This window comes from Lithobates pipiens, unplaced genomic scaffold (genome assembly GCF_037356315.1).
Source record: "Lithobates pipiens isolate NorthernLeopardFrog02 unplaced genomic scaffold, aLitPip1_a1.2 Scaffold_23, whole genome shotgun sequence".
Taxonomy (NCBI): Eukaryota; Metazoa; Chordata; class Amphibia; order Anura; family Ranidae; genus Lithobates; species Lithobates pipiens.
Genome location: NW_027507785.1, coordinates 336,610,843 through 336,628,290, shown reverse-complemented (window position 1 = coordinate 336,628,290; position 17,448 = coordinate 336,610,843). Strand labels below are relative to the sequence as shown.

At 55.0% G+C, this 17,448-nt stretch overlaps 1 protein-coding gene across 1 annotated transcript; it reads left to right on the top strand.

Annotated features, from left to right (window-relative positions):
* Positions 1–244: 244 nt before the first annotated feature.
* Positions 245–16,938, top strand: PLK3 (polo like kinase 3; the record flags this gene model as incomplete). The annotated part of the gene is given in 14 exon segments (XM_077450805.1): positions 245–352; positions 2,760–2,876; positions 4,977–5,106; positions 5,497–5,587; positions 6,625–6,720; positions 8,189–8,387; positions 8,469–8,595; positions 8,724–8,833; positions 9,163–9,283; positions 9,366–9,449; positions 9,854–10,016; positions 10,120–10,249; positions 12,842–12,952; positions 14,363–16,938. Coding segments are annotated over 14 exon segments (1,782 nt in total), but the record flags the coding sequence as incomplete, so codon positions are not given.
* Positions 16,939–17,448: the final 510 nt, after the last annotated feature.

Here is a 17,448-nt window from a genome sequence, read left to right as displayed (position 1 = left end):
CCACGCACAGCGAGGAGCGCTGATTGGCAGGACAGTGGGGGAGGGACATTGGTTGTATAGGGGATGTATATGTATATATTTGTATAGGAGACCCCTCCCCCACACGTATAAACTATGAAGATTCGGTTCTTGATGCGCCCCTCCCCCGCACATTGTAGGAAGTCTCGGCCCTCCATGTTGACCGTTCTGGAAGGCGGTCGGCTCTGATTGGACGTCGCCTAATGACGCATTTATCTCTTTTCAGGGCGGATTTGCGCGATGTTACGAAATGACGGATGTGATCACCAACAAGTGCTACGCGGTGAAAGTCATTCCACACAGCCGGGTCTCCAAACCTCACCAACGCGAGAAGGTAGGTGCCGGGATTGGGGGAGGGGTAATTACTTTTGCTGTGGTGCCTGTACAACCCCCTTCGCCCATTGTTGGGTTTGGGGGAATGGTAAAACTGCAGCTCATCCTCCTGTTTTTGCAGCCCCTCCCCCCTCCTCCATCATTCACACTTGAGTTTTTTGTGCGTTTACAAATGCGCACAAAGTCGCCTTCGCGGGGCCCAAACGCGGCGAGCAGAAAAATCGCCACAAACTGCGATGCGGGTTAAAGATGCTTTGGGGCGCGTCGGGCAGACTGTGGAAATGAGAGGATTGCCCATATATATGTGGATTGAAAATACGCCACCCGCCATCGCGTGTCGTCATGTGGGAGGGGCCTTGGGCAATTGATTGAAACGTGTGACGTTTCCTGCTGGCAGCCAATGAAAAGGCTTCTTCAGCATAACAAAGAACAGGAACAGGAAGGGGTTAACAGATTTGTTTGTGTCCAATTTTGTTTTCTTGTATTTTGTTAAATATTTATGTCGGGGGAGGGGGAGGGGGGTCAACTTTGTAAACAAATCGCCAGTTTTCTGTCCTTCAGACTTTAGAGGGGCTGCGGAAGGAACTTCTCCTCCTGTGTCAGTGGGAATAAACCGTGCATTGGTGGGCAGGGGCCGCAGTGGCCCCTTGTTGGCATCGGAGGCGGGATGGGGCAGTAACCCCTTGTTGGCGTGGGGTGGGTGCACAGTGGTACCTCATTAGGGGAGGGGGGACAGCAGCCCCTCGGGGGGGGGGGGGGGGGGGGGTGGTGGCCCCTCGTTGTGGGGGGGGGGGGTTGTGGGGGGTGGTGGCCCCTCGGGGGGGGGGGGTTGTGGGGAGCGGTGGCCCCTCGTTGGGGGGGGGGGGGGCGGTGGCCCCCTCATTGGGGGGGTTGTGGGGGGCGGTGGCCCCTCGGGGGGGGGGGGGGGGGGTTGCGGGGGCAGAAGTGCCCCTTGGGCCACATTTTGGAGAACATTGCTTTGATTAGTCACTGAAGTGTTACGACTCTCATCATTTCCTGACGGTGAAGTTTTGTCATTTCTGATTTTGGGGGTTTCCTTTGATTTGTTACATTTCCAGTAAGAAGAATGTGGGGTGTCGGGGGGGGGGGGGGGGGGGGGGACTTCCTGTCTTCAGTATAAGAATTTGTCATCTTTCTCATATCATACAAATTGTTGGCGCTCCACAAATCCTGTATAATAATCTGTAGCTTTGCACTCCTGTGACCCAGGCCGGTGGGATCCGGCGGTGACGCGTTCTTGCGGTGTGGGATTTTTGGTGGCGACGCGTTGTGGGATCAGGCGGCGACGCGTTGCGACCAGCCTCAGTAGGGACAAGTCTTGCTGGATTTTCTCCTCCCTCCATTGTGACATTTATGGCCTCCTCTGTAAATGCGGAGAGTTTGTATTGAGGAGATGAAAGGATCGGATTGTCATCATTTTCCTCCTCGGTGAGGACGCGCCCGCTCCGATTGGCCACTCGTTAAACATTATTATTCACCATCACTTCCTGCTAGACGATCGTTCAAAGACCTTTTTTCTGTCCTTGAAAACTCGTCTCACCCTCCGTCCCGCCCATCGAGGCCGACAGCCAGTTATAGAAAATACAAATTCTGCATATTAAACAGTTACAGGTGTAGCGGCTCCTCCCCCCCCAGACTGAAACATCTTCCTCTGATATTACCGCACACTGTGAGCTTCTCACCATGTGCATTAAAAGCTGCAGCAAGTCAGAGCCCCGCCCCATTTCCTGGCGGGAGGACGTCCAGCATCATCTAGCCCTTTCCTCTCCAGCCTGACTGTCCCTGGCCCCGCCCCTTCATTCATTCATTGGAGTTCAGCATTATGTGGGTGTTACCTATGCAAATGAAGCTTGCTTAGGAACACCCCCTCCCCCTAGACAGACTCCATTATGGCATTTTGATATTTGCATAACTCCTCCCAAGAGCCCACCCACTTCTTGCAGCAGGACTGAGGGCTCTGGAGGAGTAGTGAGGTTGGGGGCTGGGATGTTCCACAATATGTACAGCCCCCCCCCTCCCACCAGCTGTGATTCCCCTCCCCCCACACCCCCCCCGGCAACCGCGATCCGCATTTATTGCATAGAGAAGCGCAGAGACCCGGTGATGACATCATTGTGTCTGTAATGAGGTTTCATTTGCATGTTGGGGGGGGGGGGGGGGGCAAGGGGAGGGGTTAATGATGCCCTTTGCCCTCAGAACAAGGTCCTGCCTGGTGATGATTGAAGTTGATATTCGGTGAAGGGATTACCAGACAGGAAGTGAGTTGTGTGTCGGGGATATCGCCCCCTCCCCCATCCTTGTGGTTGCATTGTAGATGAAGGGTGTCTGTAGATTGTATTGGGGGGGTACGGCCCCCTCCCCCCATCTCATCTCATTTCTCTCTCCAGATTGTGAATGAAATTGAACTTCACCGCGATCTCCACCACAAGAACGTCGTGAAATTCTCCCACCACTTCGAGGACGGCGAGAACATCTACATCTTCCTGGAGATCTGCAGCCGCAGGGTGAGTCTCCGGAGTTCCTCTTCCCTCTTCTCTCTCCTCGGGGTTGTCAGATCGCTGCTGCAGTGCCAGACTCCGCCCCCGGCAGAGAAAGTCCCGTCCGGTGCGCTGCGGTTTCCTGTTTTCTGCTCTTTACTGCGACTTCCTGCCGACTCTCACTATGACAGGTGGAACATATTCAGTGATTTACAGGTGCTGAGCTCTGCAACTTCACCGCTTGTGCAAGCAGAGCAGCACGGGGCGTGGGGGTGTGGGGACCCTTGGATGGGGGTGTGTGCCTCCGGCTTGGGATGGGACAGATAGTGGGGGGGGGGGGGTTGGGACGGTGGCCCGGTATGTGACCTGTTTGCTTCCCATAAATGCCTTTTTAATGATAAGGATGATTTATTGGGAAGATCTTCTATAACTTTTCTAGGGAGTCGCCGGCAATCGATCACTTCCATGTATGGTGTCTGCAGAGCGTATTGATAGACCAGACACAGCTGCCGGCTTTGTTTAAACTTTGCCCCGTGGGTGCGGCCGGCTCCATGAGGGCCCCTTTGTGTGTGGATCCCTTCCCCCACCCCGGGCCGCGCTCCACTTCAATGACAAGCAGCTGTGCATGCTCTGTAGGCTCTTTGTCGGACGTGAGCTGAAAATAAACTCCGACTCTCTTCTGTAGCCATGAATCTTCCGCGCTGCGCCTCTGGTTGTCATTGGTGAACAATGGCCGGCACTGTGCTGAGTCATACCTGTCCTGTGATTGGCCCAGAGATGGACGGGGGAAACGCTCGTCGTCCGATCTCTCCGCTCAGATTTTTGTTTTTAGCCAAATAAAAAACACAATATATTCGGATATAAATTCGGTTTATATTTGTATTCGGATCGTTTTATTGGGATTCCTAAAGAATTATTTCAATAAAGTTAATTTTATGAGTTTTTTGGTCCTGAAGAAAAGAATGGAGATCCCCACGTGTGTCGTCTCTTCATTCTCATTTCCCATAAATCTGCCCTTCTCTCTCCTAAATAGACCCCTCCCGGATTTGCCCCGACCTCAGGACCCGCCAACAGGCCGGGTTTTCTGGATTAGCTCGAGATACAAACTAGAATACGGCAATCGCTGAGCAGTGAATGAGATCACCTGTCATGGATTTCAGTTATCCTGCAAGCCTGCTTAGTGGGCCCTGAGGACTGGGGTGAGGACCACTGCACTAGGGGGGCTTGGGGTCTGGTGTCAGATCCAGCCAGTCTCGTATTACTTGATGCCCCCCATCTCTAGGGCTCCCCCTGCATGGTGGGGAATGTCATGACTCCTTCCCCCATCTCTAGGGCTTCCCCTGCAGGAGGTAAATGTCATGACTCCTCCCCCCATCTCTAGGGCTCCCCCTGCATGGTGGGGAATGTCATGACTCCTTCCCCCATCTCTAGGGCTTCCCCTGCAGGAAGTAAATGTCATGACTCCTCCCCCCATCTCTAGGGCTCCCCCTGCATGGTGGGGAATGTCATGACTCCTTCCCCCATCTCTAGGGCTTCCCCTGCAGGAGGTAAATGTAATGACTCCTCCCCCATCTCTAGGGCTTCCCCTGCATGGTGGGGAATGTCATGACTCCTTCCCCATCTCTAGGGCTTCCCCTGCAGGAAGTAAATGTCATGACTCCTCCCCCCATCTCTAGGGCTCCCCCTGCATGGTGGGGAATGTAATGACTCCTCCCCCATCTCTAGGGCTTCCCCTGCAGGAGGTAAATGTAATGACTCCTCCCCCATCTCTAGGGCTTCCCCTGCAGGAGGTAAATGTAATGACTCCTCCCCCATCTCTAGGGCTTCCCCTGCAGGAGGTAAATGTCATGACTCCTCCCCCCATCTCTAGGGCTCCCCCTGCAGGTGGGGAATGTCATGACTCTTCCTCCACTGGGGAGTGTCGGTATCCATGTCCTGGGGTGGGGAGTGTCAGTATCCGTGTCCCGGGGCGGGGGGTGTCGGTATTTGCCTCTTTGTCCCGGGTGGGGAGTGTCGGGTCGGTATCAATTTCTCTTGGCGGGGAGTGTCGGTATCCATGTCCCGGGGCGGGGGTGGGGTAGTATGACTTGTGAGATGTCTGGTGACAATGCGGTTTCCTCCCCGCAGTCGATGGCTCATATCTGGAAGGCTCGGCACACTCTGCTGGAACCCGAGGTCAGGTATTACCTGCGGCAGATCATCTCCGGCCTGAAATACCTGCATGTCAGAGGAATCCTCCACCGCGACCTCAAGCTGGGTAAGACGCGCCCTTCCGATTGGCCGATTGGAATTATGACAGTTTGTTTCAGTTTTGTGTTTTCCTGCCGGTAACTCTTCATTCTCAGGGTGACGATCGCTGATCTCTGATCTATAGAGCAGTGTTGTCACCTGAGGACTAGGTGGGGGAGGGGGGGGGGATGTTTTATAAATGTTGCAATCAGATTCTACAACCTCCAACTATGTAGTACACCGGCCTCCATGATTGGCTGTGGATTGGGTAGTTTGGGCAGATCCTCATATTTGGTAGATTGGAAAGGGGGGGGGGGGGGGGTGGGGTGTATTGTGCGGTATGTTGGGGGGGAGGGGCGGCGATGGCGGGATATCGGTCTCTATACTGAGATGGAATTCTCCCTTCTGTCCTCTGCAGGAAATTTCTTCATCAATGAGAACATGGAGCTGAAAGTCGGGGACTTCGGATTGGCAGCGAGACTGGAGCCCCCGATCAGAGGAAAAAGTGAGTTTCTGCTGTAAACCTGATTGGTGCCGCCTGACCTGCTCCTGAATTCTGTGCTCACCCCTAAAAATCCCCCTCACCAGGTTCACAGGGCTTCCATTGTGACTGCTTCTCCGATGCACTTGGGGGGGGGGGGCTTCCTTCTAGATCCATGGGGGGGGGGGGGGGGGGTCCTTCTGTCTTTGACAGGTTCTCTTACAGCCTTTGAATGGGGGGTGTCTTCCATTTTCTCTGGTGACAGGTTCTTAGACTTGAGGGGGGGGGCAGCTTCCTTCTAGATCCATGGGAGGGGGGGGGTCTTCTGTCTTTGGTGCCAGGTTCTGTTAGACTATGGGGGGAGGGGGAGGGGCTTCCTTCTAGATCCATGGGAGGGGGGGTCCTTCTGTCTCTGGTGACAGGTTCTGTTAGACTTTGGGGGGGGGGCTTCCTTCTAGAGATCATCTTGAAGTTGCAGTTAAGGTGAAGTTCCGGGTCTGGATTCTGTGACTTGGTTACATTGTTGCAGTTTGGATTCTCTGTATACCTCATACCGGGGGGGAGGGGCTCCTCTAGAAGCTGGGAAATCGCTGTATAGGCACTGCTCCCCTCCCCCATCACGCCCCCATTACGGTGATCTCTGCCAGTTTCCAGGTCTGATGCCAAGCGGCTGCATTATGAACACAGGTTGACGTTGGGCGCGATTTAGCGCTCACTTTGTATTTTCTCAATGGAAAGCATTCTGATTGGGCGAGGTGGAGATTGTGATGTCATCGCCTCATCCGTGCGTCCGTTGAGAACACAAAGCGTACTTTGAATAGCGAGCGACTTCCTGTGTTTTCAATGTGGCGGGGGCAGAAGTTGCTTGGCCCAGAAGTCGCTGGAGATCGGTGTAGTCCATCCCCCGTCATTGGGAGGAACTGGGGACCCAAGGGGCCACACAAGGGCTGCCTCTGGCCCCCGGGCCGCTGTTTAGACACCCCTGCTCGAGAGGAGCCCCCCCCCTTTATACTTCACTTCTCTGGAAATGAGGTCCGGCCTCTAACACTTCTCTTCTCTTTCCAGGACGATCTGCGGCACCCCCAATTATCTGGCCCCCGAAGTCCTCTACAGACACGGCCACGGCCCGGAGTCCGACATCTGGTCGCTCGGATGTGTCATGTGAGTGGTTTTGTTGCAGCAGATGAAATGGAAGAATTCTGAGTGTTTTGTATCTGGTGTCCGTGGAACATTAGCGCTCGGCGGCAGGTGGAACATTGGCGCTCGGCGGCGGGTGGAACATTGGCGCTCGGCGGCGGGTGGAACATTGGTCCTCGTGGCTCGGCGGCGGGTGGAACTTGTGCTATTTGTGTTTCCCTCCTGGGTGTCACACGGGAAACATGCGGCCCTCATCTGACTTCCCCCGGGGGGGGAGGGGCTGAGCGTTGGGAGATCACACATTGCCAGACGTGTCACATCCTCTCCAGTGGAAATGTGGAGGGGGGAGGGGGTGTGACAGCGATTTGTCGCAATCACTCTTCAGCTTCCTCCTCTGATTTCATCGGACCTCCCCGGATTGTCTTTCCATGAGAATCCCCGGAGCTCCGCCGGCTATTTATATCTCTAACGCATTTCTTCCATTGTCAGCCATGTGAGCCGCACTTCTTATATCATACAATGGAGCGCCTCCTGCTGGCCAATGGATGGGATGTCTGTCATATCCCGGGTGATCCCACCATGGAGGTCCTTGCTCTGCCCCTTCCTCACAATGTGTCACACGGCTTCTATTGGAGTGGAAGTTTTCAGAACTTGATCCACTGTGGTCACCATCAGGGAAATGAAATGCGGCTATTGCAGCGCATGCTGCCAGGAAGTGGCTGCAAAGAGGCTGCAGGAAATCAACAGGATTTCACCTAGCAGCAGTTTTTTTTTATTTTTTTTGAGTACTTGAAACCCTTACAAACTCTGTACCACACCTCCCCCATTACATCATATATTGCTCATGCAGGAAGAAAGAGATGTGCAATCAGGGATCATGTCTGTTATCCAGTTCTGATTGCAGCTACTTTACGATTCTAAAAGAATGCTTTGTGAGGTTGCATGGCGCTGGATGCGGGGTGGGACTCGTGGCGGCCTGGCGCTGGATGCGGGGCAGGTCTTGTGGTGGCCTGGCGCTGGATGCAGGGCGGGACTCGTGGTGGCCTGGCACTGGGAGCGGTTCTTGTGATTGCCTGGCACTGGGTAAGGGGCGGCTCTTGTGGTGGCCTGGCGCTTGGGGCGGGTCTTGTGGTCGCCTGGCGCTGGGGGCGGGGCGGCTCTTGTGGCAGCCTGGCGCTGGGAGGGTCTTGTGGTGGCCTGGCGCTGGGGGCGGGGCGGGTCTTGTGGTCGCCTGGCGCTGGGGGGGGGGGGCGGGGCGGCTCTTGTGGGGGCCTGGCTCTTGTGGCAGCCTGGTGCTGGGAGGGTCTTGTGGTCGCCTGGCGCTGGGGGGACGGGGCGGCTCTTGTGGCAGCCTGGCGCTGGGGGGGCTGGGAGGGTCTTGTGGTCGCCTGCTGCTGGATACGGATTGGGGGGCGCCTGGCACGGGGTGGTGCCGGTGGCAGTTGAGCGTGCAGTTCTGAGGACGTTTCTGATGTGTGGATTTCCTCCTCAGGTACACGTTGCTGTGCGGCACGCCGCCCTTTGAGACCTCCGACCTGAAGGAGACCTACCGCTGTATCAAGCAGGTGAAGTACACGCTGCCCGCCTGCCTCTCCTCCGCTGCTAAACAACTCCTCATGGGGATCCTGAAGCGAAGCCCCAGCGACCGGCTGACCTTGGACCAGATCCTGGATCACGAGTTCTTCACCAAGGTGGGTAGGTCGCCCTCTGGGTGCTGCTCTCTGATAAGGGGGTACATCATACAGAAGACTTACCTCTCTGCTCTCCTACAGGGTTACACTCCAGACAGGCTGCCACCTAGTAGCTGTGTAATGGTCCCAGACCTGCACCCTCCAAACCCTGCCAAGATCCTCTTTGCCAAAGTTGCCAAGAGCCTTTTCGGCAAAGGCAAAACAAAAGGTGAGGACCGGGGGATGTGCGGAAAGGTTCACCTTTAATCCTCCCTCCTTGGGGTGGGGGCATGCTGGAGCTTGTAGTCCCGCTGCAAATAATGTTAGTTTCTAAAAATGATCTATTTCTGTCTACAGCAAAGAAATCCCCCGCAGAGGACAAGGATGACATCTCCAAACTGGTGACGGGTCTTGTGAAGACCTCAATCTGCCGGCAGCTCAGCTACAAGACTGTGGATGGGAATGAGGTGAGTTCTGAGCACCTACCTATCCTCGTCTGTGAGGAGCCGTTGGCCACTCCCTGCTAACTAGCCATTGGCTGCGCTCGCTCCTTGCCCCGCCCTTGGTCATGCTCTGCACCTTCCCTTAAGGAGCCGTTGGCTACACTGGTCTCTATTGGGGATATCCCCTTCTCCTCTGACAGGAAGTGAGGCCAGAATCTCTCTTGGGGACACGGCTCCACATTAGTGGATTTACTTGCCCTTTACTCAGTATTGGGGGATGGGAGCTCCACGTAATACTCGCATTCTTCTTCTCCAGTGTGAATAGCCGTGTCGTGTTTTGTCTTCTCCCGCAGGTTACCCCAGTTGCTCGTCACGCTCTCACGGGTAGCTGTAGCCCTGTAGAAACACTAACCGAAGAGGCTTCTGGGAAATCTGTGTCCAGGTCCATTCGTGGCAGTCTGGTCAGCAGCGACGGTAAATATCAGCCGGGTGAATTTTGGTGGCGGCAGATTTCTGGTTTGCTGGATCTTCATCTAACGCCTATTTCTATGTCCAGTTTTAGAAGATTGTATCACGGCGTCCGGGGTCATGGAAACTGCCCTGGAGGTGCTCAAAGATTGCCTGTCATCCATGCCAACAGGTAGGCGGCTTCAAAATATGGCATAATACTTTGCTTCCTGCCCCACCCCTGAGGAGCTCATGGCTGCACTCCTTGCCCTTCAGGAGCCAATGGCTACTCTTCCCCGCCCCTTCCCCCTGAGGAACCATTGGCCACTCGCTGCCCCACTCATTGCCTGCCCTTCCCTTGAGGAGCCGTTTTCTTGCCCACTCCCTGCCCTTAAGCAGCTGTTGGCTACTAGCAAACTCCCTGCCTTTTCCCTTTGAAAATCCATTGGCCCACCCGCTCACTCCCTGCCCTTGAGGCCCCGTTGGCTGTACTTATGCCCTGCCCTTCCCCCGCCCCAGAGGAGTGCTTGGCTGCGCACCTGTAATCGTCTGTAAAGGACATCTTTTGATTGAAGCCTACTCTGCTTCTGCCAACAGGTGAAGGGCAGCCGGCGCCGCTCTCCCAACACGACAACTTTGTATGGGTCAGCAAATGGGTGGATTACTCCAACAAGTACGGCTTTGGATACCAGCTCTCCAACCGCTGCATCGGCGTCCTCTTCAACAACGGCACCCACATGGTGCTGCCAGCCAGCCACAGGTGGGTGGCCCTGGGCTTTGTGGCACCGAAGGGGGGGGGGGTCTGGAGAATCGTCCATCTTCCTGTCAGCTGTACGGACTTTCTTCTCTTCTCCCCCATTTAGGAACGTTCACTACAATCTGACCAACAGCCGCCATTTTGTGTTCCCGATCGCGGCGGTCCCGGAGCAGCTGCAGGGCCAGATGAGCGTCTTGCAGTATTTCGCCACATACATGGAGAAGAACTTGATGAAGGTGAGGGCAATCTCCCCTCCCCCACCCCTTGTCCCCATCGCCTGTCCTGTGACGATGACATTTGAATGTCACGCTTGCATTGCAAAACTGAAAATGAAGCGATTTACATAGATGTCAGAGGCCCGGATGTATGCAAAACCGGCGCCGGAACATTCCGTTCTGCAATATGAGAAATGTGACGTCTCCCCGTCTGTGTGCCTCCTCTGCTCTCCATGCAGATCGGTCGGCTGTCTGCTCAATGTGGGGGGGGAGTCTACATCCAAAACCAACTTCAATAAATGTCCAGCATGCCGAATAATGTGCCAAGCTGTGTGATTGGTGGTCCTTGTGCCCAAAGGACAGATTGTGTAAGAGGATAGACTACAGAGTTCAGGGAGAGGACAGGCTCAGGAGGACAGCCTGCAGAGTACGGGGAGAGGACAGGCTCTGTAGGAGGATAGCCTGCAGAGTACAGGGAGAGGACAGGCTCTGTAGGAGGATGGCCCGCAGAGTACAGGGAGAGGACAGGCTCTGTAGGAGGATGGCCCGCAGAGTACAGGGAGAGGACAGGCTCTGTAGGAGGATGGCCCGCAGAGTACAGGGAGAGGACAGGCTCTGTAGGAGGATGGCCCGCAGAGTACAGGGAGAGGACAGGCTCTGTAGGAGGATGGCCCGCAGAGTACAGGGAGAGGACAGGCTCTGTAGGAGGATGGCCCGCAGAGTACGGGGAGAGGACAGGCTCTGTAGGAGGATAGCTTGCAGAGTACGGGGAGAGGACAGGCTCTGTAGGAGGATGGCCCGCAGAGTACAGGGAGAGGACAGGCTCTGTAGGAGGATGGCCCGCAGAGTACAGGGAGAGGACAGGCTCTGTAGGAGGATAGCCCGCAGAGTACAGGGAGAGGACAGGCTCTGTAGGAGGATAGCCCGCAGAGTACAGGGAGAGGACAGGCTCTGTAGGAGGATAGCCCGCAGAGTACAGGGAGAGGACAGGCTCAGTAGGAGGATAGCCCGCAGAGGACAGGGAGGGGGACAGGCTCTGTAGGAGGGTAGCCCGCAGAGGACAGGCTCTGTAGGAGGGTAGCCCGCAGAGGACAGGGAGGGGACAGGCTCTGTAGGAGGATAGCCCGCAGAGGACAGGGAGGGGACGGGCTCTGTAGGAGGGTAGCCCGCAGAGGACGGGCTCTGTAGGAGGGTAGCCCGCAGAGGACGGGCTCTGTAGGAGGGTAGCCCGCAGAGGACGGGCTCTGTAGGAGGGTAGCCCGCAGAGGACGGGCTCTGTAGGAGGGTAGCCCGCAGAGGACGGGCTCTGTAGGAGGGTAGCCCGCAGAGGACGGGCTCTGTAGGAGGGTAGCCCGCAGAGGACGGGCTCTGTAGGAGGATAGCCCGCAGAGGACAGGCTCTGTAGGAGGATAGCCCGCAGAGGACGGGGAGAGGACAGGCTCTGTAGGAGGATAGCCCGCAGAGGACGGGGAGGGGACAGGCTCTGTAGGAGGATAGCCCGCAGAGGACGGGGAGGGGACAGGCTCTGTAGGAGGATAGCCCGCAGAGGACAGGGAGGGGACGGGCTCTGTAGGAGGGTAGCCCGCAGAGGACGGGCTCTGTAGGAGGGTAGCCCGCAGAGGACGGGCTCTGTAGGAGGGTAGCCCGCAGAGGACGGGCTCTGTAGGAGGGTAGCCCGCAGAGGACGGGCTCTGTAGGAGGGTAGCCCGCAGAGGACGGGCTCTGTAGGAGGGTAGCCCGCAGAGGACGGGCTCTGTAGGAGGGTAGCCCGCAGAGGACGGGCTCTGTAGGAGGATAGCCCGCAGAGGACAGGCTCTGTAGGAGGATAGCCCGCAGAGGACGGGGAGAGGACGGGCTCTGTAGGAGGATGGCCCGCAGAGGACGGGCTCTGTAGGAGGATGGCCCGCAGAGGACGGGCTCTGTAGGAGGATGGCCCGCAGAGGACGGGCTCTGTAGGAGGATGGCCCGCAGAGGACGGGCTCTGTAGGAGGATGGCCCGCAGAGGACGGGCTCTGTAGGAGGATGGCCCGCAGAGGACGGGCTCTGTAGGAGGATGGCCCGCAGAGGACGGGCTCTGTAGGAGGATGGCCCGCAGAGGACGGGCTCTGTAGGAGGATGGCCCGCAGAGGACGGGCTCTGTAGGAGGATGGCCCGCAGAGGACGGGCTCTGTAGGAGGATGGCCCGCAGAGGACGGGCTCTGTAGGAGGATGGCCCGCAGAGGACGGGCTCTGTAGGAGGATGGCCCGCAGAGGACGGGCTCTGTAGGAGGATGGCCCGCAGAGGACGGGCTCTGTAGGAGGATGGCCCGCAGAGGACGGGCTCTGTAGGAGGGTAGCCCGCAGAGGACGGGCTCTGTAGGAGGGTAGCCCGCAGAGGACGGGGAGAGGACAGGCTCTCTATAGGTCACAGAATGGGTGTGGTGAGGAGTAATTGAGACGTCTCGCTATGACAGGTTCTTGTTCTCGGTGTCCAGGAATGTCACAGAACCGGTTCAGTTGAATGGAAGCCGGTCGGGGAAATCAGATGTTCCGTCACCTCTGACAACACTTCGGATAGTTTATTGCTTTTTATAAGGTTGAAAGTGATGTGACTCATGGAGGTTTTCTGTTTAGGGTGGAGACCTTCCGTGTTATGAAGAAGGAAGTCAGCCTCTTCTATTGCTGCTGCAGTGGGTGAAGACCGAGCATGCGCTGCTCATGCTGTTCAACAACGGAACACTTCAGGTGAGACCCCCCCCCCAACACAGGGCTCTGGTCTGTCACATTAGAGCCGCACACGGCCAAAGTCTCGTGGAATCTCTGCTCCTTGGTCGATCGGCTGATGACTTGTGCAGATATCACCAGAACTAATGTGGAGGATGTGACCAAACCCAATGACCCCCCCCCCCTCCCCCGCCGCCATTTCCTGGTGAAATGGGATCCTCCCCCAAACATCTGGCAACCAGATTTCCTAAAGTCATTAATTAACCATAGTTGCTCCAAAATGAAATTGGTGGCCTCAGTTGAAGGCTGTGCTGCTTGAAAACAACGTGGCTGGGTTGGGGTGTGGGGTTGTTCAGCACTAGATGTCACTATTCTGTATGGAAGCCCTGGACCAGTAAGTTCAGATTTTCTGTATAGAGAGGTAGTAGTCCTTTTTGGGGGGAGGTCAACCAGTGGTCCTTTTTGGGAGGCAGCGTGTGAGACCAGGCTAACACTGGTGGTGGTACAAGAGACGTGTCCTTGGTGGTCTTGGGGCTGATCCATTAGTATGGGGTTGGCAGCGCCCAGTAAATGGTCATGTAGTGAGGAGGAAGGTTTTCCAAGGCATGTTGAGGGAAATGAGTGACTTGCTGTACAGACAGTCCCCGGGATACAAACAAGATTGGGCCTGTAGGTTTGTTCCTAAGTTTGGGGGGGGGGGGGGGGGGTACTTTTATTTTATGTAACTTCAGCCATAAATTAACTTTGTTTTTATTGGATAACATAGTGAGGGGTTAATAATCTTTGGGTTTTTTGCTGTCTGCCCCGATTTCCTCTCACTTTCTGACGCTGTGATATTTGGATTTTGAACATTTTGGGTCAGTGTGGAAAGGGGTCTTGTTGCGGGGGAGGGGAGTCGAGTCTTGTTGCGGGGGAGGGGAGTCGAGTCTTGTTGCGGGGGAGGGGAGTCGAGTCTTGTTGCGGGGGAGGGGAGTCGAGTCTTGTTGCGGGGGAGGGGAGTCGAGTCTTGTTGCGGGGGAGGGGAGTCGAGTCTTGTTGCGGGGGAGGGGAGTCGAGTCTTGTTGCGGGGGAGGGGAGTCGAGTCTTGTTGCGGGGGAGGGGAGTCGAGTCTTGTTGCGGGGGAGGGGAGTCGAGTCTTGTTGCGGGGAGGGGAGTCGAGTCTTGTTGCGGCTTCAGTGGAGGTCCATTATTTCCCTTCCTAGGGGGAGATTTCCTCTCACTTCCTGTAAGTCAGACGTTTGTAGCCCTCCCCCGGGCGCCTGTATTGGGTGGTCTCTTGAGGTGTTGGCCTTGTGGAGGTTATTCCTAATATTTTATAGCAATCGTTGAGCCATGTGACCTCCTCGTCTTTCCCCATAGCCGGTGTGATGCATTTGTTGTATAATTTGATTTCCTGATCTTTATCTGATGGGCTCCTTTTTATTCCTCCAGGTGAATTTCTACAACGATCACACGAAGCTGATCCTCAGCAAGCCGCATGACGCCCATCTCATCACCTACATCAACCGGGACCGGAATTCGCAGACGTTTGCGCTCAGCTCGCTGGTGGAGAGCGGTTGCAGCCTTGACATGTATCACCGCCTGAAATACACCCTCAAGCTACTGCAGCAGAAAGCGGAGTCCTAAGTCCGCACCGTCCTTACTTGCCATGGTTGACCTGTTTGTGCCCCCGGACTGAGGTCCGGACTCTCCTGCCTTGATGGCTGCTAGCCTTTGGACATGTGAACCGGTCGGTCCGGTCGGTCCGGGAACGAACTCAACTCTGAATCTACAATCCAATGGCTCCTCCGAGCTTTTTGGTGCTTCACTGAAAACTTCTACAAACTGTAGCGAGATGCTTTAAGTTGCCTTCACTTCTGTTTATATATTTTACTGGCGCGAGCCACCGACTACGCCCCCCTCCCCCCCGCACGATCGACACTTGCCGGATCTCCACCACTTGTGCTGCTTCTTCTCTCATCTGGGTTTTGGGTTAAACACTTTATTTCCTTCTCCTGGCCGTCCAACCGGCACGCCAAACAAAGGGATCGCAGGCCGCGGACGGCTGACAACGTACAAAAGGCTTCAGCCCGTCCAATAGGGATTAATCCCGTGACACCGAGCAGGTCGAGCTGATGACTTCCTGCCTCTAAATTTCTGTTTGAACTTTTTTTTATTGTAGCTGCTTAAAGGGAGTCCAACCTCCCCTCCCCCTCCCCATTCATGACACAATGGAAACAGCTGCCCCCTTTCAAGGAGTCCAAAGTTTATGGCGGAGCAGCTGCTGAGTGAAGTGTCCAGGCTTTGAATGGGGCATCCCTGGCACCTCCCCATCCCCCCCCCCGTTATATATATATATATATATATATATATATATAAATAAATTTCTCCTACTACAGCTTTATTCACCAAAGAGGCCCTCTAATGGGGTGTCTGCAAAGCTTGCTTCTCACTCCACTTTAGTGGGTCTCATCTCCACCATTTGGCCAGTTTTTCATATTCCTTGGATGTCAAGTGGCACAGCAGATGGCGTGACCTTGGCGTATTGCTGTGTCCATGTGGTGGAAATTCAATGTGAACATCTTACAAACAGAACCTCCAAATTTGGAGAATTTGGCCAACATTGCCCTACCAACCTGTATCTGAGTCTGCCAACTTGGGCAACGCTTTCTTCAAATTCAGCTGTGAGCTCTGATTGCGTTATCCTGGGTGTGGCCTTTCTTGATGTACACCAGGGGGAGCCCTTGGCATTCTCGGGAAATCCCACTAAAATCTGTTGGTCGGTGGGAGGAAGGCTTCTTACTTTGGAGGCCAAAATGTTACCCTTAAGATTGTTGGTGTCATGATGCTGGTTCTGCCAAGTGGCATTGGCGTACCAACCATCACATCAATCGGCCATAGCTCAAGGAACCCCCATTGCAGCCTCCTGAAGGGGCTCTAGGGTTCCCTTTACCGGCCTCCTGAAGGGGCTCTAGGGTTCCCTTTACCGGCCTCCTGAAGGGGCTCTAGGGTTCCCTTTACCGGCCTCCTGAAGGGGCTCTAGGGTTCCCTTTACCGGCCTCCTGAAGGGGCTCTAGGGTTCCCTTTACCGGCCTCCTGAAGGGGCTCTAGGGTTCCCTTTACCGGCCTCCTGAAGGGGCTCTAGGGTTCCCTTTACCGGCCTCCTGAAGGGGCTCTAGGGTTCCCTTTACCGGCCTCCTGAAGGGGCTCTAGGGTTCCATTAAATCCTGGGCTGAGAAATCTGGCCCGGGGTTTAGGAATCTTGTATTTTTACCCCCCCATAGATCCCATGTTGGCATTCTTTCCCCTCGGCTGTGCTTGTTGGTGGCAGACTAATGGTGTCACTTTGGGCATTAAACCAGAATCCCCTTTCCCATTGGCTTTGCTTGCTGTGCCAGTCTACGTCAGAACCCTTCACCCTGTGACAACGGGCACTCACCCCCTCCCCCCTCACCCCTATCCTAAGTTACCAAGGGAACGTTTTTTTACTTTGGAATTTGCTGTTGTAAGCAAAACGGCACCATTTATTTTCTCATAAAAATGGGACACAATCTCTAGAAGTCTTTATTACTTTATCATTACCAAAGACCCTTTCAGAGACGAAGGGTTGGCTCTGTGACTCGGGGCGCCGTTTGGGCGGGTCGGCGGCGTCCTCACTTATCACGGCACTTTATCTTGCACTCCCCCCACTGACCCGTCCTCCTCTCTGAACGCTACACGTCGGTGTTCTTCCTTAGAAGGCAGCTGGACCCCCCTGACCCCCGCTGTCCTCCCAGAGGCTGGCCCAGGCCATTACTTGAAGTTTTTTGCGTTGGTTTGACGGTACGAGATCCGCGAAGGTTCAGCGCCTCTCATGAAGCTTGTTTGATCTTCCATTCCTTAATTATGAGCTTTATTTATGTTTTATTTATAAAGAATTGTATTTATTTTTAAATGTATTTGTTTTCTTAGATCACATAAAACGAACAGAGAAAGTCAAATAAAACCATTTTTATACAAAAATGAATAAATATGTTGATCTGACAATTGCATTGTGTGTGGCGGCTTCACATTGATGAACACGATCTACAGATTGGACGGCTCTATCTATACGTCCAATCCGCTCTGCCTAAAGTCCTCCAAACCTTCTACACCGAGAACTCATTTGTGGGAGTAGAAAATGCCTCGGAGTTGGTGGTCAGTGGGATGAAAAGATCTACATGACACCTGTGATCAATAGGGGGAATAGTGCCCCATTGTTGGTGTCAGTGGGAGGAATAGTGCCCCATTGTTGGTGTCAGTGCGAGGAATAGTGCCCCATTGTTGGTGTCAGTGCGAGGAATAGTGCCCCATTGTTGTCAGTGGGAGGAATAGTGCCCCATTGTTGTCAGTGGGAGGAATAGTGCCCCATTGTTGGTGTCAGTGGGAGGAATAGTGCCCCATTGTTGGTGTCAGTGGGAGGAATAGTGCCCCATTGTTGGTGTCAGTGGGAGGAATAGTGCCCCATTGTTGGTGTCAGTGCGAGGAATAGTGCCCCATTGTTGGTGTCAGTGCGAGGA